The 26,481-nt window shown below is 38.5% G+C and overlaps 2 protein-coding genes across 2 annotated transcripts in view; one reads left to right on the top strand and one right to left on the bottom strand.

Annotated features, from left to right (window-relative positions):
- Positions 1 to 15,917: 15,917 nt before the first annotated feature.
- LOC114687277 (cytochrome P450 2C42-like) overlaps positions 15,918 to 26,481 on the bottom strand; it is a 31,500-nt gene continuing 20,936 nt past the window's right edge. The window contains exons 6-10 of the mRNA XM_028861967.2: positions 24,817 to 24,958; positions 22,089 to 22,276; positions 20,510 to 20,651; positions 17,608 to 17,791; positions 15,918 to 16,446 (exon numbers count right to left, since the gene is read on the bottom strand). Of these exons, the coding sequence (XP_028717800.1) occupies positions 17,610 to 17,791; positions 20,510 to 20,651; positions 22,089 to 22,276; positions 24,817 to 24,958 (654 nt within the window). The 3' untranslated portion in view covers positions 15,918 to 16,446; positions 17,608 to 17,609. The remainder of the gene's footprint in view (positions 16,447 to 17,607; positions 17,792 to 20,509; positions 20,652 to 22,088; positions 22,277 to 24,816; positions 24,959 to 26,481) is intronic.
- LOC114687278 (non-histone chromosomal protein HMG-17-like) lies at positions 26,068 to 26,334 on the top strand. Its single transcript, XM_037206711.1, has one exon. It carries the CDS (start codon positions 26,068 to 26,070, stop codon positions 26,332 to 26,334), a length of 267 nt encoding a protein of 88 aa, XP_037062606.1.

Consider the following 26,481-nt stretch of genomic DNA (forward strand, 5'->3'; position numbering starts at 1 on the left):
TGCTTTCCATTCCTTCCCTGTTCCAGTTCGACCATCCCCTTCCCTTATGTTCTTATCCCTCACCCCCTGCCCTCCATTGTCCATCCCTTACCCCCAAATCACTTGTGGATATCTCATCTATTCCCCTTCCCAGGGCCATCCATACATCCCTCTTTGGGTTTTCCTTGTTAGCTAGCTTCTCTGGAGTTGTGGGTTGTTGTCTGGTTATCCTTTGCTTTACATCTTGAGGGTCCCCAACAGTAGAGTCAGAATCCATCCCTGGTGCATGAAGGGGTTTTTGGAGCCAACTACCTATGATGGGAAACCTCTTGCAGCCTTGCGGCAGGGAGAAGGGCTTGGACTTGCCTCTGCTGGATGTGCCTCTTCATGGGAGACTCTACCTTCTGGTGGGGAGAAGTGGGGAGTTGGGTTAGGAAGGGAGGCTGGGGGAGTGGGAAGAGGGATGACAGGGATCTTGGATTGGTGTGTAGAATGAATGAAAAAAATCTTAATAAAAAAATAATAATTTTTTTCAAAGATCACAAAATCAAGAAAGGGAGCTCAGTATCCAAATAGCACACATATTGCAGGTATGGACCCAATGTTCATAGCTCATACACTTAATTTGGGGGAAGGGAGCCTGTTACCACTTCTGGGCATCATGGTCCATCTACAATGTCTCTATCATCCCAAGGTGATCTGGAAGATTCTGAACTTAGAGGAAACATCCTCCTCCAGTGGTTCATGTCCTTCTTCTGAAAATTCTCCATACCTATGCACTTTGAAGCAGCTAAAAAGTCTTTAATGGAAAGGTTGCTCTATTTTGTGCTCAAAGTGTGATATGTGAAAAAGCAAAGTCTAAATTTCTCCCCAAGAACCCTCTGACCTTGGAATGAGTGATAATCTCACACTACATGGTCCAATCACATTAACATGAGTTATTCACTCATCGGTTTCCCAAGTGTGCTTCAGTCCCTTTTATGTTTTTCTGTGTTTTTGGATACGCAGTTCAGCCTGGAGGTGAGTAGCACAGCAAAAAGACATTAATTTAAATAATGAAGAAATCTCCATTTTCCTGGTGAGTGAGTAAAGTATAAATGAAGTTTGCTATCTAGGATGGCATCTTTCGTATCTCTGTGATGTATCTAAAGGAAGATAACAAGTGGCCTACACTCTACCTTTTTCAATTTTGAATAATGATGGAACAATAAAATGTCTCAATTTTGTGCCTGGACAGGGAGGGTGCTCCTTAAAAGGACAGTGCATGGGCAATGGAAGTCATGTTCCTGATCATGCATAAACTGCAAATCTACCACTCCTGTGGAGTCACTGTGTAAGTCTTCACAGACCCTTAGGGCACTGTAACCATGATAATGAGTTTCTATTACCTGCTGAGAAAGGCATGAAGTAGTCACTTTTCTTAAAATTTCCATTCCCATCTAGAAAGTGGCCAGGGTCAAATATCTCTGGGTTGGGGAATTTCTTGCTATCACATAGCACTGATGACAGTGATGTTATTACTGTTGTTCCCTGCAATGACACACAGAAAAAAAGTAGGTTACAAAGAAATCATGGAGCCATAGTTCAATCTTCTGTTCCATAGATGGAATTAAGTATAGACTAGCAGGGACATTTCTAACAGTCAGAGCATGTAGAGAGCGTGGAGGAGTATGAGGCCAGTCACAGAGATATTGTTAAAGTACTTTCAGTACAATTTGAATTCCATAGTTGAGTGTTGATCATATCAAAAACATCATTTACTACAACCAAATTGGCTTAATTCCAGAGATAGTGGTCTGGATAGTGGTCTGGACAACATACAAGATGAAAATACCTCTCATACTCATGAGGAAAAATAATTATACTTAGTGAGGTCACCCACCTCAAAGATACAAATGCTTCATGGTCTCTCTTACTTGAGAGTCTTAGCTTAAAATTATTTGTTTGTTTTTTATATCTAACTTGAGTTACATGTGGAAGGTAGGAAAGTAAAAACAGGTCATTAACAGCAGAGGACACATTGGGAGGGGGAGTAGAATGTAGATAAAATGAAAGTAGAAAGGGGAATACTAGAGGCAGGGTTCAAGCAGGTAGTGTAGTGGCATAAATGGGAGAGTGGGCAGCAAGATGTAGGGTTGAACAAAATGCAATATACATGAAGAATCTACATGGGAACCTCTGATCTCACAACCCAAGTATAAAGATACATAAAAGGGGGAGGGAGAGATAGGAGAACATGTGTCACATTAAAGAACGGAGAAGATGCTGGGAGCTAAAAGTTTAAACATGGATAGGGAGTTGGGAGGAAAGGTCCTCACAAGATTAAGCCAACTAACAATTCAACATGGATTGTGAAATGGCTCTTAAGACCTCAACTCTACTAAAGCAACTCAAAGAGGGTCACCATTTTTTAAGTGTGTGGCAATTGGTATGATACCTACACCTTAGGATGACCCACACCTATATGCATATATGGACAATATTAACTGGACTCAGTAGGTTAAATAAATAAATAAATAAATAAATATATGCAAGACATGATAGGGATGGAGGTATGATGGGGTGTCATGGCAAGGAATGAGAGGGGTGAGGGTTTGGTATGATCAAGATTCATTGTATAAATGTATGAATTTTTCAAGTTTTAAATTTTAAAAAAGTAGAAAACCTCTAAAATTGTAACAGAGAAGTCATAAAATGTGTGGCCAAGCAAATCTAAATGTATGCACGTGCTTATAATAATTACACTCAATGATGAAAATATAGTCAATATATAGAATCATAAAAATGGGTGCAGAAAACATATCTGAAAAGAAGGTACATGTTTTCTTGATTAAAATCCATACCTGTAGCTGGAGAGCTTCTCTCCAGGTCCCACCAATCCCCACCGTTCCCACAACTCATGAATAAAATAATCACTCAGACACTTATATTACTTATAAACTGTATGGCTGTGGCAGGCTTCTTGTTATCTACTTCTATCTTAAATTAACCCATTTCTATTAATCTATAAGTTGCCATGTGGCTCATGGCTTACCGGTACCTAACATCTCACTTGTCATGGTGGCAGCTGACAGGCCTCTCCCTCTGTCTTCCTGTTCCCTCTGTCTTCCTGTTCCCTCAATTCTCCTCTGTTAGTCCCACCTATACTTCCTGCCTGGCTACTGGCCAATCAGTGTTTTATTTACTAACCAATCAGAGCAACACATTTGCCATACAGAACATCCCATGTTCTCCCAGCATCTTCTTCGTTCTTTGATGTGACACATGTTCTCCTATCTCTCCCTCCCCCTTTTATGTATCTTTATACTTGGGTTGTGAGATCAGAGGTTCCCAATTAGATTCTTCATGTATATTGCATTTTGTTCAACCCTACATGATCAATAAGTCTTTCCAAACCTTCTTAAGGTATCAAACTTGACAAGAAAGTATTAAAGCTACATTTGTATTGCTCAGAAATAAAACAAATCAATGCTCATTACAATCAGTCATGTTCAATGGAGGCAGGTCCAAGTCACTCCCATTATTTGTGCTGAAATGTGATATTTTATTTGTATGTTAATAAATAAAGTTTGCCTAGAGATCAGAGGTCATAGCCAGCCATAAACAGAAGTCAGGTGGTGGTAGCACATGGCTTTAATCCAATCACATGGCAGGCAGTGTATCTGTGCATTCAAGGACACAGCCAAGCATGGTGACACATGCCTTTAATCCCAATACCAACCCAGGAGACCTGAAGGACTGTATAGACAGGCAGTGAAGAGGAAGTGAGGTGTCTGGGTTAAGAGCCAATGAGAAGCAGAACTATATAAAGCCATCCTTTAGATAACAGAGCAAAGGAACTCCAGATTGTAGAGAAATCATTGCCTGAATTACCTTGTTAAATGCTTTTAGATCTGTTACTATTCTCTGCTTAAGAGATTTCTTTTTAATAACAAATACAGGAGAATTCAAAGGGCTGGTTGACTCTTCAATATGCTCAGCATTTAACCGCTCTTGTACCAGCTCTTACAAGGCCTGCAGTTTCTCTGTTGTTAAAGACCATTGCTGAACCCATACAGGCCTGTCTGTTAACCATTTTAAAGTTAGAGCTGTTGGTATCTTTGAAAGATCAGCAGCTGTTGTGCCCTGTTCTTATACAATCTGGATGACTGGTGACTGTTCTTTCTAATATCTTGTAATATTCCTCTCAGAAACATGTTAGTTTATGGCTTGTTTCTGAGGTTAGAGGAATGTTAATCTGGGTATTCCATTGTTGTAATAGATCATGGCCCCATAAATTCATAGCTATATTAGCCACATATGACTTTAATTTTCCTCTTTGTCCTTCTGGCCTTATATGTTTGTTCCAACTTGTGATCTGTTTCACTTGAGATAATGTTCCAATCCCTAACAGCTGAACATTTACCTCATGAAGAGGCCAATTTGGAAGCCAAGATTCTGTTGCAATTATTGTGATGTCTGCAAGACCCTCAATAAGAATGCCACTTACTAGTATTTTTAATTTTGGTCTTTTTTCATTTAGAAAAGTTTGCCAAAAAATGCTTTATGGTTTCTTCTGAATTTTTTGTTCTCTCTGCTATAGCTGATCTATCACCCCAAGCAGAATGGTATATTACAATAGGCATTTGGTTATTTAATTGCTCTGACAAGGGGTTTCTTCTATGATGGCAGGAAAGAACTGAACTGAATTTGCCATGGCAGCTTGTGAGTGGCCCCTCAGGGAGTTTCCCAAAGGCAAAAGCAAAGGCTTACCTTGTCTGTCCCTTGTTGATCTAATTCATTAGTCCAAATTTGCCTTTACCACACCTTATGCATAATCCAGAAGGGAGGGACATTCTGTTGCCATTGTTCATTGAAGAAACATTGTTTCTAGGAACACCCTGTTTACAGTCACTTTTTAGGTGGCCTTCTTTACTGCAATTACAGCATCTGCCATTATTATTTTTGTTCAAACCTCTTGAAATCACTTCTTCTATCCATGTATCATCATGGTCATGAGATTCACTATTAATTGTTTCTCGGATCAAATACTCTGAGGGTGCTGATCTTGCTTTTAACAGTCTAATTACCCCTTTGCATGCTGCATTAGCTTTCTCAAAAGCCAGAGATTCAATCATTATCTGTCTAGCTTCTGAATTTGTTATCATTCTACTTACTAATGAAGACAGCCTTTGTAAGAAATCCATGAAGGTTTCTTTTGGGCCCTGTAAAACATTTGTAAATGACTCAGTTTTGTTCCCTGCTTCTTCAATTTTGTCTCACACACTCAGTTTTGTTCCCTGCTTCTTCAATTTTGTCTCACACATTCATGGCTTCCATGCAGCATAGAATTAGGGTGTGGTCATCATATAAAGATTGTCTTTGTATATCAGAATACTTACTTTCTCCAAGAAGGTGATCTTAGGAAATTTTCATACCACTAGTCCTACATCATTGTTCAATGGTCTTAGCCTCCTCTTTCCATCAGGTCCTCCATTGTAACTGGGGACCAACCTCTAAACAGCTGTAACCATATCTTTCCAGTCTTGAGGGATAATTCTATTACAAGTTGACCATAAGTTTAACATTTGCTTCCCATATGAGAAGAATGCATACCATATGAGACTATAGCTTCTATGAATCTCCTCAAATCTAATATTTGCACAGGAATCCAATCAGATCATACACAGCATTGAGCATATAGCAGTTCCTGTAAGATTACCAGATAGATTAAGTTTGGCTGTTTGAAAGCCTTAGGCTATTTCTCTGTAACCATATAATGCAGTGTTAAGATAGGTTCACCTTTAAATTCCTCTGGGTTTGAATTTCTCTATGATCTGTTTTGACAATTTTTTTCTGAAACTTTTATACTGGTACTAATATTAACCAACTTTTTAAATGCTAAAACAAAAATGATCAAACAAATAATATTCATAATTGAAGTTATGTAAATCTCATTAACATTATCTTCTCATTTAATTGTTCCATTTTCAGACCACCTAATGTGTTATCAAACAGAGACCAAATTCACTCCATTGTAAAAATGTTTCCCATTTTTTAATGTGGGAAAAATATCTTTTAATTAATTCTTCCCTTTGAGAAATTTGCTGACAATGAGGATTCAGATGTGAATGTGACTGCTTTTGTGTAGAACAGTAGAACCCTGAGTGAATTTCAAGGCAGCTACTAAGTGTGGTAGCAGTCTGAGATGGAGATCCAGAGAAATCCCACAATCCACCAGGAGAAAAGAAACCAAAGAGACTCTGGCCCATGTGGGGTGGAGACTCTGGCCATGTGCAGCTCATGCCCGAGGCCACAGTCAAGTTGCTTTTTCATAAATTCATGTCACAAATGTATTGAGTAGTCAGATGTATCATGAATCTTAAAAGGTCTTATTAATAAGAAAAAAATCTGGAGCAAGATATTGGGGTGAAATCTGAAATATCAGAGAAACAGAACAAGCCAATGACATTCTTACCTCTATGAAATTCTCAGCCTCAAGAGAGAGACTTGCTGTTTACTCATGCCTTATAGACCTTTCTGTGCCCTACCTTCTTACTTCCTTCCTGGTGCTGGGATTAAAGACATGTGCCATCATGCCTGGCTCTGTTCCCAGTGTGGCCTTGAATTCACATAGTACAGATAGATCTCTGCTTCCTGAAGGCTAGAATTAAAGGTGTGTGCTACTACTGCCTGACCCCTATGTTTAATATAGTGGCTGGCTTTACCCTCTAATGCACAGGTAAGCTTTATTGGGATACAAAATATATCACCATATCACCACAGGTACCCTGTAAATAATCTAGACATATTCAACAGAATCATTTGTGATGACTTATGAATTTACATTTCAAAATAAGTGGGCCTGGCTTTGCTGCTGTATTTCTACATCATTTCATATATTCCATTGGTGTATTTGTCTGTCTTATGTGAATACCAGACTGTATATATCACTATAGCTCTATAATATAATTTGAGCCCCACAATGATGATTCCATCAGGACAATGATTGTAGATGTAACCAACCGTCTTATTAAATAAGAAACACAGAACCAATGCAAAGAAGAAAGCCAGGAGGTCAGAGCTAAGAGCCAAAACCTTACACTTCCTCCTGCGGTGGTCCTACCTCTCCGAACCAGAGCTATTTCCTGTGTGTCTGTCTTTTTATAGTGTTTCTGTTCTGCCTTCTCATTGGTTGTAAACCCAATCACATGACCACCTCATCATGGCCTGTTTGTATAGACCTCCAGGTTTTTATGATTGGTATTGAGATTAAAGGCATGTGTATCCAATACTGGCTGTATCCCTGAACACACAGAGACTTACCTAGCTCTGCCTGCCAAGTGCTGGGATTACAAGTGTATGCCACCATTGCCCTGCTTTCCTATGGCTTGCTAATAGCTCTGACCCCTGGGCAACTTTATTTATTAACATACAAATAGCATTTGAATACAAATAAAATATCACCATAAATGATAGTACTATTAAGCTGACAAACACCACCCAAAGAATGGCTTTGGACTACATCCTGCTCAGGATAATTTTGAGATGGCTACCTGAAATGACCCAGCCTCACAGACTACTCTAGCCAGGACTTGAGTTAAGTCCTGCACTTTCTCATTGCCCTGAGACTGGACAACAAATGATATAGCTACCTCTCCTAGGACTTGGCAATTAAAGCAAAATTTTCTTTTCAGGATCCCCTAAAGATGCCATTGCTCCCAGACAGCAAAAAGTAATTTTAAGAATGTGATGACCACATTCACAACATGTGAGGTGGGTGGTTTTTGGTTGTTCAATTAATTGTGGATAATTGTCATTGTTTAGGATGGCTGGTTACAAGTTGTTATTGGTAATGTAATTTTCAAGAAAAAATAAACAAAGGAGATTAGATTCAGAGTTCTTGTTTGAAAAGAAAGAAAAAAGAAAGAGGATATAGATATGATTAGATAAAATGTAGGTTATTGAATCTACTCTAAAAAGAAAAAAAAGGATACAGATATGATAAGATAAAAGGTGGATGTAGCATAAACTTACAGAACAGACTTCAGTGTAACTTTTTACTATTGACAGCCCTCAGTAATCAACCACCTGTGTCTCCTTGCCAATTCCTCAGCTGATTCTGGTTCCTCAAACTAGAAGCCTCTATGTCCTCATCTGAATGGATCTCAGCTGAACTGCTGCTCAATAGCCTAAAGGCTTAACCAGCTCTACTTTCTGGTCCTCATGCCTTATATACTTTTCTGCTTTCTGCCATCACTTCCTGGAATTAAAGCCTCACTTCCTGGGATTAAAGGTGTGAGTCACCATGCCTGGCTGTTTCTAATGTGGCTTTAAACTCACAGAGATCTCTGCCTCCCAAGTGATAGGATTAAAGGTGTGAGTGCCACCATTTTGTTGCCTCTATGTCTGTCTAGTGGCTGTTCTGTTCTCTGACCCAAGATAAACTTATTAGGGTGCACAATATATTGGGGAACACAATATCACCACAGGTGGATTATTGAATCTACTCTGAAATAAAAGATATAGAATTGAAAGTGTAAAAAGTTAGATTATTGAATCTACTCTAAAAAGAAAAAAAGGAAGATATAGATATGCTAAGATAAAACAGTAGATTATTGAATTTACTTTTAAAATACCTCTACTAGTTTTAAATATTTTACATTGGATTGGATTTTTGTATATTGTATACAAACTTTACATATGGATACAAATTTGAGATTAATTTTGTTGGAATATATTCTACATACATTTTAAATCTTGTTCAAGGTATTGTACCTATATAACTCATTTAACAATGTAATGCTATTTTCTAGTCCTTGACAATTATTATTACAAATTATTTATGATAATAAAGAAATGCAGTTTAGTGGTTAGTCACTTATTACAATGGAACCTGTCAGGCTAGGTAGGTTTTCATGTCAAACAGATATGTTTTAGATAAACAGGTCATCCTCAAACACTTCAGAGACCTACAGAATATGGCATTTAAGATGTGTTAATAACACAGATTCATTTTTTTTTAGTGACAATGAGCCATGTCTGCTCCTGGCAGCATCAATCTACTTCAGAGAAAATGATGGGCATTGAAGAAAACTCCACATGAAGTTAAATTTCTTTGTTGCAAAGTTAGCCATTGGACAAGAAAGTGCCCTTGCCTCAACTTCTGACAGTATGCTGTCCAAATGAAGAAGCAAGACACAAAAGAAAAGACTGCTAAACCTTGCCAAGACAAGGTAGGAAGGCCCTTCAGATAATTCTGCTTCACAGATGAGTCTGTCAAATATGCTACGACTACAGGCCAAAGATGGATGCTCCAATTGTTGGGCCCCAAAGTTTAGGGTCTCAAGTGGGTGCCCCAAGAACCCAGACTCCAGTCCAGTTGATGCAACAACATGAGGATTTATTAATCTTCTATATAGAAGGGCAAACTCAGCTCCTAAGAGCAAGAGCCGCATCTTACTGCAGCCCCATAAGGGCTTATAAAGGAAAAACCCACAAAACCCACAAGATTATAATTCCCATACAATTTCGTTTCACAAGATCATGGTCTGGGTACACAGAGTGATCACAGAGTGGGTACAGTTACATCAACAGGTACATTTTTCCTGAAACCTCAAGGGGGGGTATCAAGGCGGGAGTGGAGTTTACACACAGATCATGGTGGTCCTTCCTGGAACACCTGCAACTATCCCAGTCTCAGTTGAGCACATCTCTTAACAGAAATCTCTTTACATTGTTATATGGTTGCAGGGGAGATTGAACAATGGCTGAGTCAGCTTGCTCTTAGAACTAGATTTTTAGTTTCTCATTTCCTGGTGCTTGAAGTTTCTCTTTTCCTGAGGCTTGGGGGTGAAAGCCTTAAGGGTTAGGGTCTTTCACAATGTTGCAGAAGAAGCTTGGGTGACTGTCCAGGCAACCAGCTGTTTCTGTCATTTCTCACATTTTTTGGAATTCACTTGTTTTCACTTGCTGATTACTCAGTAAATATTATTTTCTTCTCAGGTCTCTGAGGGAGTTGAAGACTAGAGAGTTATAGTTTTCCTTGTTAACAAATTCAGAAAAGAAACTCACTAACAAAGTATAAAGTGTGTAAGTCTGAAAGATATCAAAAGACAGTTTTCAGTTGGTAATACAAGTTAGGATAGAAAGTGAATTAGGTACAACATTTTGGACTCACCAAAATATGATAAATAATGGAGTATTTTCTCTGAATCTATCAAATGTTCATGGACTGGACATTACTAACATAATTCTTGACTGTGTATAGTATATATAATTATTGTACTTATTATCTATAGTTTTTCTTATATTAGTTACGTCGTTCTTTTATTGTTTTGGACAAAATAGAGGAAATGTGGTGATATAGTGTTTATCAAATAAAGCTGTCCTGAGGATCAGAGCCAGCCATTAGATTAAATATAGAGATTAGGCAGTGGTGGGACACACCTTTAATTCCAACACTTGGGAGTCACATGCCTTTAGTCCCAACACTAGAAAAGAGGTGAAATAGCTGGGTAGAGAAAGGTATATAAGGTGAGAGGAGACAGGAACTGAGGCCCTTAGCTTAGCATTTTGGCTGACACCCCTTTCGGCTGAGGACTCAGAAAAATTCAGACAGAGGATTGGTGGAGTTGGCAAGATGAGACATGGCAGTGGCTTGTTCCTTTGTCTCTCTGATCCTCCAGCATTTACCCCAATATCTGGCTCTGGGTTTTTTTTGAATAAGACCTTTAGAAATTCATGCAAAAGTTGCTACATAAACTGCATCTGATCCTTAAATATGTTTCTGTCCCCTGATGTACAGATGGAAATGAGTTTCTGTTTTCTTACTTAAAGTTTCCACTCTCATCTACAAAGTAGCAGGGTCAAAGGTCTTGGGGTTGGGGAATGCCCATTCTCATTCAGCATGGACATCAGTGATGCTTAGTACTACTGCTGTACTCTGGAAATAACACACAGACAAACTGAGTTGCAAAGAAGTCATGGAATTGGAGGAGAGAAAGGAAATCATTTTGCTCAGCTTTTTCATCTGTGAAGGGACACTAAGTCCAAAGAAGGAAGGTGACATTGAGAGCCAGTAACCTCACATAACAAATAAGGATCAGCTTGTGGCCAGTAGCAGGGCTCTCATTAACTTGCTCTCCAGCAGCATTTGAATTATAGAGAACCTGGGTATTTGTTGTCAAGACTTCTGAACCAGTTCCCCTTATATGGCACTTGACACTGGTAATGTCAAGGTATGTCTAGGTCATCATGTCAGTTTTTACACAGCACATGTAGTCTCGGGGTTTTGTTGGTTTATTGCTGTTTTGTGTTATTTTCTTTTGATTTTTTAAATTCATTTACTTTTGTTCTTCTACTCACTTTGCCTAACTGAACTCCTTTTTGATTGCCTTTTGCCCCTTGTGATTTCTGGTGTTCTTCTGTTAACCATACCTGATTCACCTTACAAGGATTCTTCTCACCATGTAGGCTCCACCCTCCAGTGCCAACTTCTAATCCACTCTCTCACCCTGGAGCTTATCTGGTTTTAAATGGAAAATTCTTTTTGAATTTGAAATGCCCTCTAGTTTATTCACATTGGTTTTATGAATGACCACCTTCATCTAGTTAACAATGTTCTCACCTGGGATAAAAACATATCCAAACAATTACTGAATGATTACCACTTAAGTGGTTTATCTGAATTGGAAAGCACAGAGAAGTTTTTTATTATAAGAATGAGCTAGCTGACAAAAACAACAGGATATTTGAAATATCATAATTTCCTCTTAATTCCTGTATAGATCATCAGTTCACCACAGAGACTATGGCAGCATGCACATTGCCTGAACCAGCTGAGGCTGGACAGGGTTGCAGCACAGAGAGGGAAAAGTGGGCACCAAGAAGCTATCTCTAACTGACAATTGCTTGTAAAGGAAAAATTAGTTGTCTCCAATGGAGTCTCATTGAGTATATAAGCCACATTTAATGATAGGTCCCATGCCTAGCAGTAGATGACAAAACGAAATAGATGCAATGATATTTTTGTAAATGTGTTGTGTCTCACAATGCTTTGTTTGGATTCTCTTTTGATCTTATTGGTCTTTTGTATGTGTATCATGTTGTCTGCCTTTGCATTTTAATGGTTTTGTTTTTCTATGTGTGTGTGCTTGTTTGGGTTTCTTATGCTTTTTGTTGTTGTTGTTGTTTTAAATATTGATTTGTTTGTCTTATTTGCCTGTTTGCTTTATAAAGAGAAAGAGAGAGAGAAGGCATATAGTTTGAGGAGTACAGAGTTATGGAGGTTCTGTGAAGAGTAGGGGGAGAGAAACTGTTATCAGATTATATCTTATGAAAAGACTGTATTTTCCATAAAAGAAAGAAAAGTATTTCAGACAAAACCAAAAAATATAATAAAAATATATTGTATGAAAATTTCAAAAAATAACTTAAAAGAAATAAAACAACAACCCCAATTGGTGCTATAATTAAACTATTAAAAAATAACAGACTCCTTAGGGAGAGGTACAAAGTTGCATATGTTTCTTTAGGAAGAGAAACTTGATGGAATATGAAGTAGATTTGTTTGTAGCATTACTGATTTTTCTCACCAAGAGTTAAATATTTAGTTGTTTTAGAGAATTAAGCATGTGAATACTGTAGTAATTTAAATGTAATTGGCCTCCACAATCTCATAGAGAGTGGCACTATTAAGAGGTATGGCTTTTTGAAGTGGGTATGGCCTTGTTAAAAGAAGTGTGTCACTGTGGTGGTGGATGTTGATGTTTCCTATGCTCGGGATACTTCCCAGTGTCTCAGTTAACTTCCTGTTGGCTGCAAGATGTAGCACTTCCAACTACTGCTCCAGCACTATGTCTGACTGCCCGCCACCGTGTTCCTTGTCATGATGATAATGGACTGAACCTCTGAAACTGTAAGTGGTCAACTCAATTAAATGTTTTCTTTATACAAGTTGCCAAGGTCAGTGTCTCTTCACAGCAATAGAAAACCTTAGTCAGAAGAGTATTGCTGTGATAGGACTGACCATGTTTTTATCTGGAGTAATATGGACTTTGGGAGTTTGGGTTAGGAAAGCAGTGGAGTGCTTGAAGTGATGCTTGATGGGCCATTCTAGTAGGAGCATGGAAGACAGTGGTGCTGAATGTGATTGATGAACTGTGGGGATCAAGAGGTTTCCGAGGAGAAGAATGTTTGTAGATGGCCTAGACATCAGTCTTGTCATATTTTGATATAGCTAAAAGCAGCTGCTTTTTGTCCTTGTCCAAAGAGTCTGCCAGAAGCTAACATTAAGAGTTTGGGATTAATTCCATTGGCAGAAGAAATCTTAAAACACCGTAATATAGACTCTATCCTGTGGTTATTAGTGGTAACTCTAATGAAGATTTATGATGGAAAAGTGCAAGGTGAGCAGGGTAAATTACAAAATATAAATTTTGAGGAGAAAAAGCACCAGGGAGTGGAATGGAACTAAGTCCTGTGTTTAAGGAGATAAATAGATTAGGAAATGTAATATAGGGAGTGATGACCTTAGGACAACATCCCACCCAGCTAAGTTTTCAACTTGTAGAAATAAACTAAAGGAATTTTAAGGCCAGGTGTGGTGAGAAACATCTTTAATCACAGCATTAAATTTAATCACAGAAGACAGAGGCTATGAATCTCTAAGTTTGAGGCCAGCCTGGTCTAAAGTTCCAGTTTCAGGACAGCCAAGTTTAGGCAGCAAAGTACAGATAGCTGGTAAAAACATAGTTGAACAAGGAGGCCATGTTCCAGCCCCAGTAAGCAGTAGAACTTGGCAGATTTCGTCATGTAGTTCTGGGATTAAGGATAGAAGAAAGGGCCTATGGAATTTGCCAATAAGGAAAGCTGCTAAGGCCAGGCATGTGTCAGGGTTATTCCAGAACAGAGGCCTAGAGAGACCATTGTGTGAAGCTGTGAAATTGAAGCCTGGATTGCCTTACAGACTCCAAGATAATAGAAATGCAAGAGCTGTGAGATATCTGCTGAGGAGAGCAGCTAACAGGGAATGGAACCAGCTCAAGAGAAGGAAGTGTATTGCAGTCAACAAAACTGAATGGACTTGGAGATCTGAAGAGTGTTTTGACAAAGAAATGAAGAAACAAAATTGTGTCATGCACAGCTGTTTTTCACTCTTGCTTTGTTCTAGTATTTCCTCACTATGCTCCCTTCTCTGTGCCTTGGAATGGTAATGTATATCCTGTGCCATTATATGTTGGAAGTATGAGATCTACTTTTTTGATTTTAAAGGAGATTACAGTTAAGAGAATACATGGATCTCAGGAGAGATTTTGTACTTTGGACATTAAAATACTCTTAGGACTGGGATAGATATGGGAACTTTTGAAGTTGGATTAAATTAATTTTGCATTATAATAATGTTACAAGCTTATGGGTACCAGAAAGTGGAATGTGGCAGTTTGAATATAACTGACCTCCATAATCTCACAAGAAGTGGCACTTTTAGGAGATGTGGCTTTATTGAAGTGTGTATGACCTTGGTAGAGGAATAGTATTACTATAGGGACAGGCTTTGATGTTTCTATCACAGGATACCACCCAGTCTCTCAGTCAACTTACTGTTGCCTGCAAGATATAGGACTCTCAGCCACTACACCAGCACTATGTCTGCCTGCACACAGTCATGCTCCAAACCATGATGATAATTGACTGAAACTCTGAAACTGTAAGCAAGCCACCACAATTAAATATTCTCTTTATAAGAGTTGCCATGTTCATGGTGTTTCTTCACAGCAATACAAACCCTAATTAACACATATACAAAGCCATTTAAACAACTACAGAGATAAAATGGGGTAAAACTAAAGCAAAAAATTATATAGATTTCTGGGTTCTTTGGGGAATACTCTTTACATAGTTATGGCAACCTACTTTTTGAACAATGACTTAAGCAAAATTGTGTTACATACCTACCAAGAAGACCCTTGAAAAGGAATTGGTTCTTGTGGTGGTGTTATAAGATAAAGTAAGGAGATTTACTGGAAAAGAACTCTTGGAAATTTCTGCCTGATTTCTCCTAGACATTTTTTGTCCATCATTTCTCTCTGAATCAGTTTTCATATATCACAATGCTGAACAAAATACCACCTCTGTATTTCAGTGGTAAAATGGGCATTATAATAGCAGAGTGGTCAATGACATAGTTATATTATGACCCTCTCAAAGCTATCCCTGCCCAATGTTTGGGACCTGTAACCCTGTACCCATGCTAATTTATATGCTGAAAGGGCACTGCATTGATAAAACAGGAGAAATTTATGACTGTGTAAAGACCTCGATGCAGATAAGTTTTATAGGTTATACTGTGTAATCAGAAAAATCCCCATAAGAAAATAAGTCAGTAGTAGATTCTGTGCTATACCAAACAAAACATTTTAATGGTACAAAATAAGTCAAGGATGTTGAAGGCCACAAGAAGTAAAATGTCAGGGAAATGGGTTTTCCTCTAGACAGGTGGTTCTCAACCTGTGTGTCATGACCCTTTTAGAATAGGATGACCCTTTCACAGGGGTCACATATCAGATTTTTGCATAACAGATACTTACATTATGATTCATAACATTAGCTATGAAGTAGCAACAAGAATAATCTTATGGAGGGGTCATCACAACTTGAAGAACTATATTAAAGGGTCATAGTACTACATATATTCAGAACCACTGATCTAGACCCTCCAGATGGAACCTATTGTCCACACGCTGGTCTTAATGTAGTAAATTGATATTGGACTTTTAAACTCAGGAACTTCAGAACAAAAATCATTATTGTTTGATGTTGGTGAGCTTATATTACTTTATTACAGTAATTATGGGAGCTAATATCAATGACATTTTCTTCCTAAGTTCATGAAATCAGTCAAGTAACAAAAACACCAATAACCAGACTCACAAGAAGTGAAATTACAAGATGAATCATTGAGGTAAGAGAAGATAAATTTTAATATCACACTCAGGTGTCTCTGACTCTGACTTTATTTCAAGGACAGCACATGCCTTTGCCCATACTTGTCCTATGACATTTTTATTTTCCAATAAAAAATGTAAAAGGTACACAGCTTGGGTTGAATTTGCAGGTTTTTTTAAACTTTTGTTCTCAGTTTAGGTCATTTCCCATCACTCTGTTATCCTGAGGCTTTTCCTAGAACAGAATTTTGTACAAATATAGCAAATGGCAAGATGCATGCTACATGAGCTCAATTCCGTATAAATGCCTATGTATATATGGTATGTACTAGGCATAAATTGTAACTATATTCACATATATATATATATATATATATGAATATATATATACTTCTAGGCACTAATATCTTACATGGAGGAGCGGTATCAAGTTCCTTTTGGTCAACTATAGATTTCAGATTAAAATTCTATAAAATTGTGGTCATAAATAAAAATAACTCCAATTGAGCCAGCAGGCTTTCTCCCACACAAAATCATTTTCCTGCAAAAAAAGAAAACAGAATATAGTTAAATCCTGGGACAGCCAATGTGTTTGTAGCTATAACAGAGAGAATGGCAGGTAGCTCCTCTGAGAAATAAACTTTAAAAGGCCACTGACTGATGTAAGATTGAAAGAAAGGAAAATATTGACAAGAATGTAATCATATCTAGGTGTACATCAGTGTATTTTCCAGTGATCCAATAAGGACAATGACTTTACAATCATAGCATCAAGTTGTCATCATACTTAAGGGTGAAAAGCAATGTGTGGAAATTAAAAAAAATAAATTGATGAGACTTTTCAAGAACTCTGGTCTTGTTTGGGAGAGAAGGGTTATACATGGAGTACAGGAATTCCATCCAGAGAATGGATGCATATTTGGTTCTAGGTAATAATCATAAACTGAAAAGACCATACCAAGTGTTTATGTAGAGTACCACCAACTCAGGAACAGGAGTCATAACACTTAGAGTAGAATCCTCCCTACATCTAGTCCTTTCTATATTTCCTTTTACAGCATCATTTTTCTCTCTCGGGTCCAAACTTGTAGTCATTATTAGTGGTGCTCAGCTAAAGAGCCTTTCTGTCACCCACTCTTACTTTCTTTGCACATAGTATGATGAAGAAACAAAAACATCTTGGGACATTGATTTATTACTGCTTGCCTTATGAAGAAAAATATGACACTGGATCAGGTTGTGCAGGTATATACATGGAATCCCAGCACTCAGGTGGTGGGATAGGAAAATTTTAGGTTACATTCAGCTGCACAGCAACTTTAGAGACAGCCTGGACTATGTGAGTTCATATTTTAAAAAAGATAAAGGAAATTTTGAAAATAGACGAGAATTATGACGATTTTATTTAAAACACACAGGGCTAGGTAATGCTGAAGGGTCACATTGTCTCAGTTTTATAGTAATAATATATTAATAACTCAGGATTAGATAAGCATTAGCCATGCTGACATCAATAAATCACTGCACAGCACAGAGAGCTGTAGCTGTGTTTGTGTGGTGAGCCTAAAATTTGCCCCAAGTAGAAGACAGGCATTCTCTGAACTTTGGGGGAATGAGGCAATGTGAGATGGGAGGCCAGAGAGGCATGCCTGACAGAAGAGGTCAACTGTGCCCTGGAGGAGGGGGCTTCAGGGGGACATACATTCAGACTGGAATGAAGCAGATCTGGAACTTGGGTGGCACAGAAACAAATCCATTGGCAACTGCAGTGGTATCAAGGTCTTTTGGGTCAATTGGAGATTTCAGATTAAAGTTCTGCAAAATGGTGGTCAGGAATAAAAACAACTCTATTCGGGCCAAGCCTTCTCCCACACAAACCCGTTTTCCTGAAAATTAAAACAAACAAACAAACAAACTGAGTAGCTCAACCTCCATGTTGGAGAATTGAACCCTGGTCTCTCAGATGACAGGCGGGTAGACTGACAGCTGTGGAACCTGCATAGGACTGGACAACTCTACACAGTTGTGCAGCTGGGTCTGTTGGTGGAGGACCCTGGCAGTGTGATCAGGATCTATCCCTCGTGCCTGAGCTGGCTTTCTGGATCCCATTACCTGCTGTCCCCGCACCCGAGTAATTGCCCTTTTGATGGAGGGGATGGTGAGTGAATGGGGGTTGGGGGAATGGGATTAGGGATGAAAGGGAGACCTGTGGTTGGTATGTAAAATGAATAAAAAAATGTTTTTTTTTTTTAAAAAAAAACTGAGTATAATTACTCCTTGTGTTTGGCTGATACAAGCACTGTGTTGCAACTATAATAGAGAATTTGTCAGTCTTTGATACATTGGATGGATGGGTAGATGGATGGATGGATGGACAAATGCATGGATAGATGCATGGACAGACGGACGGGTGGTGGGTGGGTGGATGAATGGGTGGGTAGATGGATAGATAGATGGATGGATGGTTGGGTAGATAAATGGAGAAAAGAGGACACATTTTCCATCATTTTAACATTGGGAAACACAGATTTAAAATTCTTGGATACAAAGCTTTAGAAGGTGCAATAGTAATACTGAATACTAGACTTCTCATCCGCAGGGTGAAAAATTAGGAGCATTCATTTAACTGTTCATGCAAGTGAGTGGCCATAGTGAGCTCTGGGATTTGATGGAGCACAAAAGTAGAGCTGGTGTACTCCACAGAATAGAGGATGCAGCAGAAGAGGCAGAGTACCACTGCTTTGAAACCCAACACCAGGATATGGGAGAGACTCCCACTGAAAGGGGAAAAGGAAAAAGAAAGTCTCACAGCCTAGGCAGAAGGCTCTCCATCCTATAGAAAAAGAAATAGCTTAACTGAGCAGATAATCAGGATCCTTCCCAGCTGAGACGATTGAAAGAAAACCTTCACATATCAATCAGCAAACACTCGGAGTACTAAAGCCAGCAGCCATCTTGAGAATGGCCCTAAATTGTAGAAATTAAATCGTTTGTGGTACTGGAAGTCCTAACATAATCACAGAGTCCCCATGGACAGTCCACAGCTATAACTGGATATGCAGTGGCCACCAGAGACAGTTGCTTAGAAAAGAATATTTGGTGTGTATTGAATATATGTCCTTCATTGGCTTCTGTATTTAAATACATTATCTAGTTGGTAATGCTATTTTTCAATGTTGTGGAAACTTTAGCAGGTAGGGCCTCACAATAGAACATCAGTCACTGAAGGTAGATCTTCCAGGTTTATAGTCTCCACCAATTCCAGCCTGCTATCTGCTACATGTTCAGCCAAGATGTGAGGATGTGAGTGGTCTCAGCTGCTCTCTCCAACCACCACAGAGTCACCTACTTCCACGTTTCCTTCTCCATAATAGACTATACTCCCTCAAACTTTAGCCAAAATAAACCCTTAATTGCTTCTTGTTAAGTGTTTGTTCACAAGAACAAGAAAAGTAACTTGTACAAAAAACTGGTGCCAAAGAGTAGACTATCATAAAACTAGCTGCCTTCCTCACAGAGGGCAAGTTGTTTTCTTGTCTAAGAAGACTTCAATTGTAGCCCAGTGATATATCTAGACACACAATCCAACTGAACTGTGGTCTAGAATTGTGAATCAGAAAGAATGAGTGAACACTCTAAAGGACCACTAATATGGCTCAGCAGATAATTTCATCTCAGAGACAGTGCATGGACATCAGGAATGGTGATCAGATCTACCATGCCAAGAGAAACCAACATGTAATGTTCAAGGGATACCCACAGTTTACCTTGTTACCTTAGAAATATTTTTTTGCAATTATATTGATACATATAAATGTACCATGTAGTTATATATAAATAAATACCATTGAATGTATATGTAACATCTATGTATATAGATATAAAAATACAACCTGCTGAGTCCATTAGTGTTACTTGTTCGTATATGTTTTATATGATTTCAGGGCTGACCAATTAGTATTATAAGACCATTAGGAGGGTCATAATGGGTATAAAGTTTTCTCCCACTCTTAGTATTCTTTAGTTGTCTATTGCTCTTTGTTTATGGAAAGAACCCCATGAGATTTGCCCCTTCCATTTTAGCATACACATCGGTATTGTGGTTCTTTCCATGTCATTTCTAGGAGACATGATTTCAGAAGGGAGGTAGGCAACCAATATACTAGACCTAGTTATGACACCCATGATGCACAGTCATGGCCAGAATATAAACTATCCCCGAGTGCAATAGTGGCACACAAGTCCTGGTAACCAGTGGCTGTTCAAATGGTCATAAAGCCCCTCAACAGGAAGGAAATATTGCCCAGTACTAGAAATCTTTCCCAACTTTCCTGGGCTAGGGAGGTCAAAGATCTACATTTCTTTATACCCACAGAGAAGTGTAGCTCTCATATTCATAAAAGAAATTTATATTAGCAACAAAGAGAGACCTTTATAGAAAAACCACAACTGATCAAAATGCAGAGAACTATTTATCAATGTGTGCCTAGCTCCAGTGGACACATCTACCACACAACTGCTGCAGCTGAGGCTCAGGGAACATTGAGGAAGTCGGGGAGGGGTCTGTTGTAAGATTGAAAAGAGCAGGAAATCGTTTTGATTACCTGTTGAGAAAGGAAAAAAGTAGTCACTTTTCTTAAACTTTCCATTCTCATCCAAAAAGTGACTGGGATCAAATTTCTCTGGGTTGGGGAATTCTTTGTTATCATGTAACATAGATGTCAGTGATGCTATGACAGTGGTACCCTGGAAACAAGAGGCATAGACAAGTCAAGTTATATAAATGTTACAGAGGTAAGAGACATAACGGGCATGGCATAGTCAAAGCTTCTAAGGAAATCATGTTTAAACAAGAGCAGAGGCATATCTAGACAGACAGATCATGTAACACACAGGAATGAGTTGGGATCCAGTGGCAGTGATCTTGATACAGTGTCCTCCAATAATTTTTGAAGTTCTAAGTAATGGGATATTCATTTATCGAAAAACTTAACACTGCTGTCTATCGCCACCTACTGTTGGACTTTACCACTGCTGCTATTGCATCAGGCATATGTGGAATGTGGCTTCAAATGTAAGATTTTATGTATAATACCAGAGGTATCTGCTCATAGGAATGTTGCATGTACATATCTGATAAAATTAACAATGTCTTCTGGAATAACATGGCCAAACCAAATAAAACATTATTCAGTTTTTTTCCTGACACACAGTTTATTTGCCTTCATTTTAAAATGTGGATGAGATGTTATGAATGAGAGATTATTATATTTAGGATTACTTGAAAAAAATTAAAGGATGACAAACTTAGAAATTTTCTACTTTTGTAAGAATTCCAGTCAGGGTCATCAGTTTACTTGAGAATAAATATTGAAACTGATCAGATGACTCACTAAGCAGGATATTCATGAGCTGTTAATGGGCCATGCCAGAGATTTTATTAATTACACAAAGAGCAGAACCTATACAATGGAGAGATTTGAATATCATCTCAAGACAGGAAGAAGTAGGCATATCTACCAATAGCATAGTTAACATATGCTAACCCTCCTTAAAATATGTGAGTCCTATAGGGTGTCCTTTGTACATTTTTCTTCTAAAGTTGTAAGTGGAAGCAAACTGCTAGAGGACAATGATACACAAACCAACCCTGAAACTGAATACATGAACTGAAAGGTTTAGTGGGTCAATATGTGAATTCCCTAAATGTGCCTATACACTTCTCAGCATCCTGATGCAATCCTAGAAGAGTCTTTTCAGAGAGTGACAATGTGAACTTCAAGTTTTACTTGAAAGTGTAAACAATCAAGAGAGGCTTTAAATGGAATGTAAATTTGGAAGACCTTCAATTCCACAAACTGAGACTTGTTCTAAAATCCTACTGGAAATATCATAAAGTCCATCCAGATTCCAGATTTAAGGTGTTTGTATTTCTCTCATCTTGTGGAGACAGTAAATTGGGACCAATCACACTGTAAATTCTTAAGAATTCTAATACAGTCTGATTGGGAATATATGATATATGGCTTTGTTTGTTTAACCTTCCTGAAGGTTTTTATAACTTTCTTTTCAACACTGGTAGTCTAAATTTGCAAGGCCCAGTATCTTGGGCTTATGATTTTATTTCACTCACTCATTTGAGATCAACAGCATTAAAGTGCAGTGTAGACAAAGGAAACTTACCTTGGGAATGAGATAGTTTCTGAATTTAATATCACAGGTCACTGCATGGGGCAGGCTGGTGGGAAGGAGGTCAATATATCTCTGAATCTCATGCAACACAGCATCAGTGTAGGGCATGTGACTTCTGTCCTGCATGCAGGGACTTCTGTGTCTACCAATCACATGGTCAATCTCTTCCTGGACTTTGGCTGGTTCAACACAGTAGACAAAAGACAGAAAAGGAAGTGGCACATTAGTCACAAGTCAGGGCTACCTGTAGCAAGATTTAGGTGCCTGGCAGCATTATGAAAGCATAAGTTTTGCTAATGAAGTGATGGTTGCTATGATATAAATACTTCTATAATATATACTAAGTGTCAAAATACACAGCCCTTATGTATCATTTAGCATACTTAAATCAACATTAAATATTATTAATAAATAATAAACAGAACAGTAAGTCAAGAATATCAACTCTTACAGAAGAAAACTATTGATCAAACATTATTTGTACCAAAACAATGCAGTACATTGAAAAATAAATTATAATGGTATTGTGTGCATATTTGTTTGTAGTTTCCAAAGGTATGTAATACCCTCTTACTTCTTAAATATGGCCACATACAAACAATTTCTCCTGAAATTTATGTTTATATTTATATGTAATGACTATTTCTTTCTTATCCATCATTGGAGAAATTAAATTCTTCTTCATGTGGAAATAATGGTTTCATACTCTCTAGATGTAATAAATATAAATATTCCTCAGTCCAATCCTCATAGGGCAACTTTGGCTTTATACATTGCTGAAACCTTTGTGACTACATTAAATCTGTGGCTTAGTCATTGTTGTTGCTTTCTTGGACTTAACTCTATTTCTCTTTATCAGTTTACATTTTTTCCTTCTACTGGAAATATTTTGCAATATTCAGGTAGATGATTCAAAGTCTTTCCAACACTTGTCCAATCACGGAGAAGTCTCAGACTATGTGATGCTAAGCAGCCTTCCTGACAGTCTCATCCTTCCCCTTGAGTTCTCTGAACTCCTACAGGACCTGGGTTCTCTAGATTTCTGAAGGACACGAGTTCAATTCCCAGCAATCATATGGTGGCTTATAACCACCTGTAATTTCAGTTCTAGGTATCTCATGTCCTCTTCTGATCTCTGTGGAAATCAGGCATGCACATTGTATACACACATAAATTCAGGCAAAACTTTCATATACATAGAATATTTTTAATTTAAAATAAAATTAGAACACTCCCCCAATAATCCATCCTATGTTAAATAGTATTTTATGGAAATTTATTTCTAAAATAATAAATGAAATTCCTTTAGAAATTCTGCCCAAATAGGAGTATCTTTTTTATGGATCTAAGCTTTTGGAATAATTTCCAGGATTATGTCTCACTAAATTCTAGAATTGGTATTTCTTCTTCTCTAAGGAGAGTTTCTATTCCAACAAAAGGATTGTCAGAATAAGGAAAAATATCCTCAAGAATATATCTTCTATTCAATATGGCTTTGTCCAATTTAAGCTAATTTGCATTTTATGTTGTATTTTTATTTTATAATTTAATTTAATTTTACATATCAGCCATGGATTCCCTTTTTCCCCCCTCCCGCACACACCCCCTTCTCCTCACCCCCCCATTCCAATCTCCTCCAGGGCAAAGACTCCCCTGGGGATTAAGTTCAACCTGGTAGATTCAGTTCAGGCAAGTCCAGTCCCCTCCTCCCAGGCTGAGCTATGTATGTGTCCCTGCATAAGACCCAGGTTCCAAACAGCGAGCTCATGCACTGAGGACAGGTCCCGGTCCAACTGTCTGGATGCCTCTCAAAGAGTTCAGGCTAATCAACTGTCTCACTTATCCAGAGGGCCTGATCCAGTTGGGGGCTCCTCAGGTATTGGTTCATAGTTCATGTGTTTCCATTCATTTGGTATTTGTCCCTGTGCTTTTTCCAATCTTGGTCTCAACAATTCTCGCTTATACAAACCCTCCTCTTTCTCGCCATTTGGACTTCTGGAGCTGGAGAGGATGTGGAGCTAGGGGAACTCTCCTCCACTGCTGGTGGGAATATAAGCTTGTACAACCACTTTGGAAATCCATATGGTGCTTTCTCAGAAAACTGGGACTCAATCTCCCCCAAGACCCAGCTATACCACTCTTGGGCATATACCCAAGGAATGCTCAATCATACCACAAGGGCACTTGCTCAGCTATGTTCACATCAGCATTGTTTGTAATAACCAAAACCTGGAAAAAACCTAGATGCCCTTCAACTGAAGAATGGATAAATAAAATGTGGTACATATACACAATGAAATACTACTCAGCAGAGAAAAACGATGACATCATGAGGTTAACTGAAGAATGGATAAATAAAATGTGGTACATATACACAATGGAATACTACTCAGCAGAGAAAAACAATTACATCATGAGGCTTGCAGGATAATTTGCATTTTAAAAAGTTTATGTGGAGAAAATCACTTCTCTTAAAATCCAGGCACTAGCACAATACTTTATTGATCTCTCCTCCTGCCTTCCTTCTTCACTTCTATGAAGCATCCTCCTCTGTTATGGGCTAAGACATCTCACTTCAGTCCTTCTGATAAATGTAGCAGATTGTTGGGGTACAGAATGTTAAATTCTGAGTCTTCCATGAAACAAACAAAATCAAGGACTCCTGGGGTGTCTTCCAATTCTTTTCTGAAACTCACTAGCTTCCCACCTGTGTCCTTACCTGTGACTTCTGGGTACTTGAGCAGGAGCAGCAGAGAGTACCTCAGTGTTGTGCTTGTTGTTTCTGTCCCAGCAGCAAACAGGTCACCTGCTGAGAAGACCAAGTTTGCAGAAGTAAACGCCGTCTTTGGGTTGTGCTTCTCCTAGGAATAGTTTGACTGTATTAGCCAGAAAATTATTTGTCAGTATACTTATTACAGTGAATAAAATGACTTACATGTGAGGAGTTTAAAATGACAGTGCAGCAGGAGAAGAAAATGACGTGTGTTCAAGAGACATGTAGACCCCCAGACCCATCTTCACTGTCCACACCCATTTTTCTAGTCTTGAAAAATATCCTTCATGAGACTCCTCAGGCAGTGAGCTATGCAGTGTAACATCTTCCCAGAGACATAAACCAAATAATTGATGCCCATTTCATTTTTTAAAATGTTTTACTCAAAACACACATAAGGAGAAGAAAAGGCAGACAGCATGTTATATGAGGGCTAGTCACAAAGATGAAGGTCTCAATTGTAAAAGTGGTAAAGAAAGATGAAAGGTCCCTGACTTTCATGAGGGAAGTATACTGCATGAATAAAGTAAATCCAGGACTCAGATAGCATAAGGGTATGGTTCAATGAAGCAGAATGGAGAACTCACAAAACAAACAAACACCTTATTATGATGAGTGCTAACAATATCCAATGAAAATAAGTGGCTTTCAATAAATGAAGCCATGACAGTAGCATTTATTCCTATAGGTGCCTGACAGACATCCACCTTTATTCCATGTCCATGTCAGTCCACTTGAAATTACACTCAGTCAAGGCTCCTTTCATCCTTGGCACTAATCATTCCCTTCTCACACCACAACCTACACCTTATAATTCATTTGAAATTCCCTCACCTGTCCACAGCTAATACTGTAAGATTTAGTTCAATCTACAGATGCTATAGGAATTCTGGCTAACTTGAGCTGCTTTTCTAAGTTTCCATACATTGTCTGCAAAGACAACATTCATCTTTATATCATGTTATGACATTTTTTTCTGAGCATTTTGGAAATATTTGCATTCCATGAGCCCGTTGTATTATATGACTTTTCAGCTAGATTATTTTTGTCTAATAAAACTAGGGTTAAGCTAAAAAAAACTTTATAAACCCTTCGGAGCCCGAGCAGTGTGAGGAAGCAGCGAGAATGACCCCCGGACGGACCAAACCCACGCACCGCTGCATCCTGCGTTCAGGGCCGACATCCCCAGCCGCCGCCATGCCCAAAAGAAAGGCTGAAGCGGATACTAAAGGAAGTAAAGCCAAGGTGAAGGACCAGTCAGAGAGATCTGCCAAGTTGTCTGCTAAACCTGCTCCTCCAAAGCCAGAGCCCAAGCCTAAAAAGGCCCCTGCAAAGAAGGGAGAGAAGGTCCTCCAGGAGAAAAAGGGGAAGGCCAATGCCAGGAAGGATGCGAATACTGCAGAAAATGGAGATGCCAAAACAGACCAGGCACAAAAAGCTGAAGGTGCTGGAGATGCCAAGTGAAACGTGTGCACTTTTGATAACTGTGTACTTCTGGTGACTGTACAGTTTGAAATACTGTTTTTATCAAGTTTTATAAAAATGCAGAATTTTGGTTTACTTTTTCTTTTTTTAAGCTATGTTGTTAGCACATAGAACACTTCACTGTTT

The sequence above is a fragment of the Peromyscus leucopus genome, chromosome 1, assembly GCF_004664715.2.
Source record: "Peromyscus leucopus breed LL Stock chromosome 1, UCI_PerLeu_2.1, whole genome shotgun sequence".
NCBI lineage: Eukaryota > Metazoa > Chordata > Mammalia > Rodentia > Cricetidae > Peromyscus > Peromyscus leucopus.

Coding starts and splice junctions, on each gene's coding strand:
- LOC114687278 (XM_037206711.1), top strand. CDS start 26,068: ATGCCCAAAAGAAAGGCTGAAGCGGATACTAAAGGAAGTAAAGCCAAG.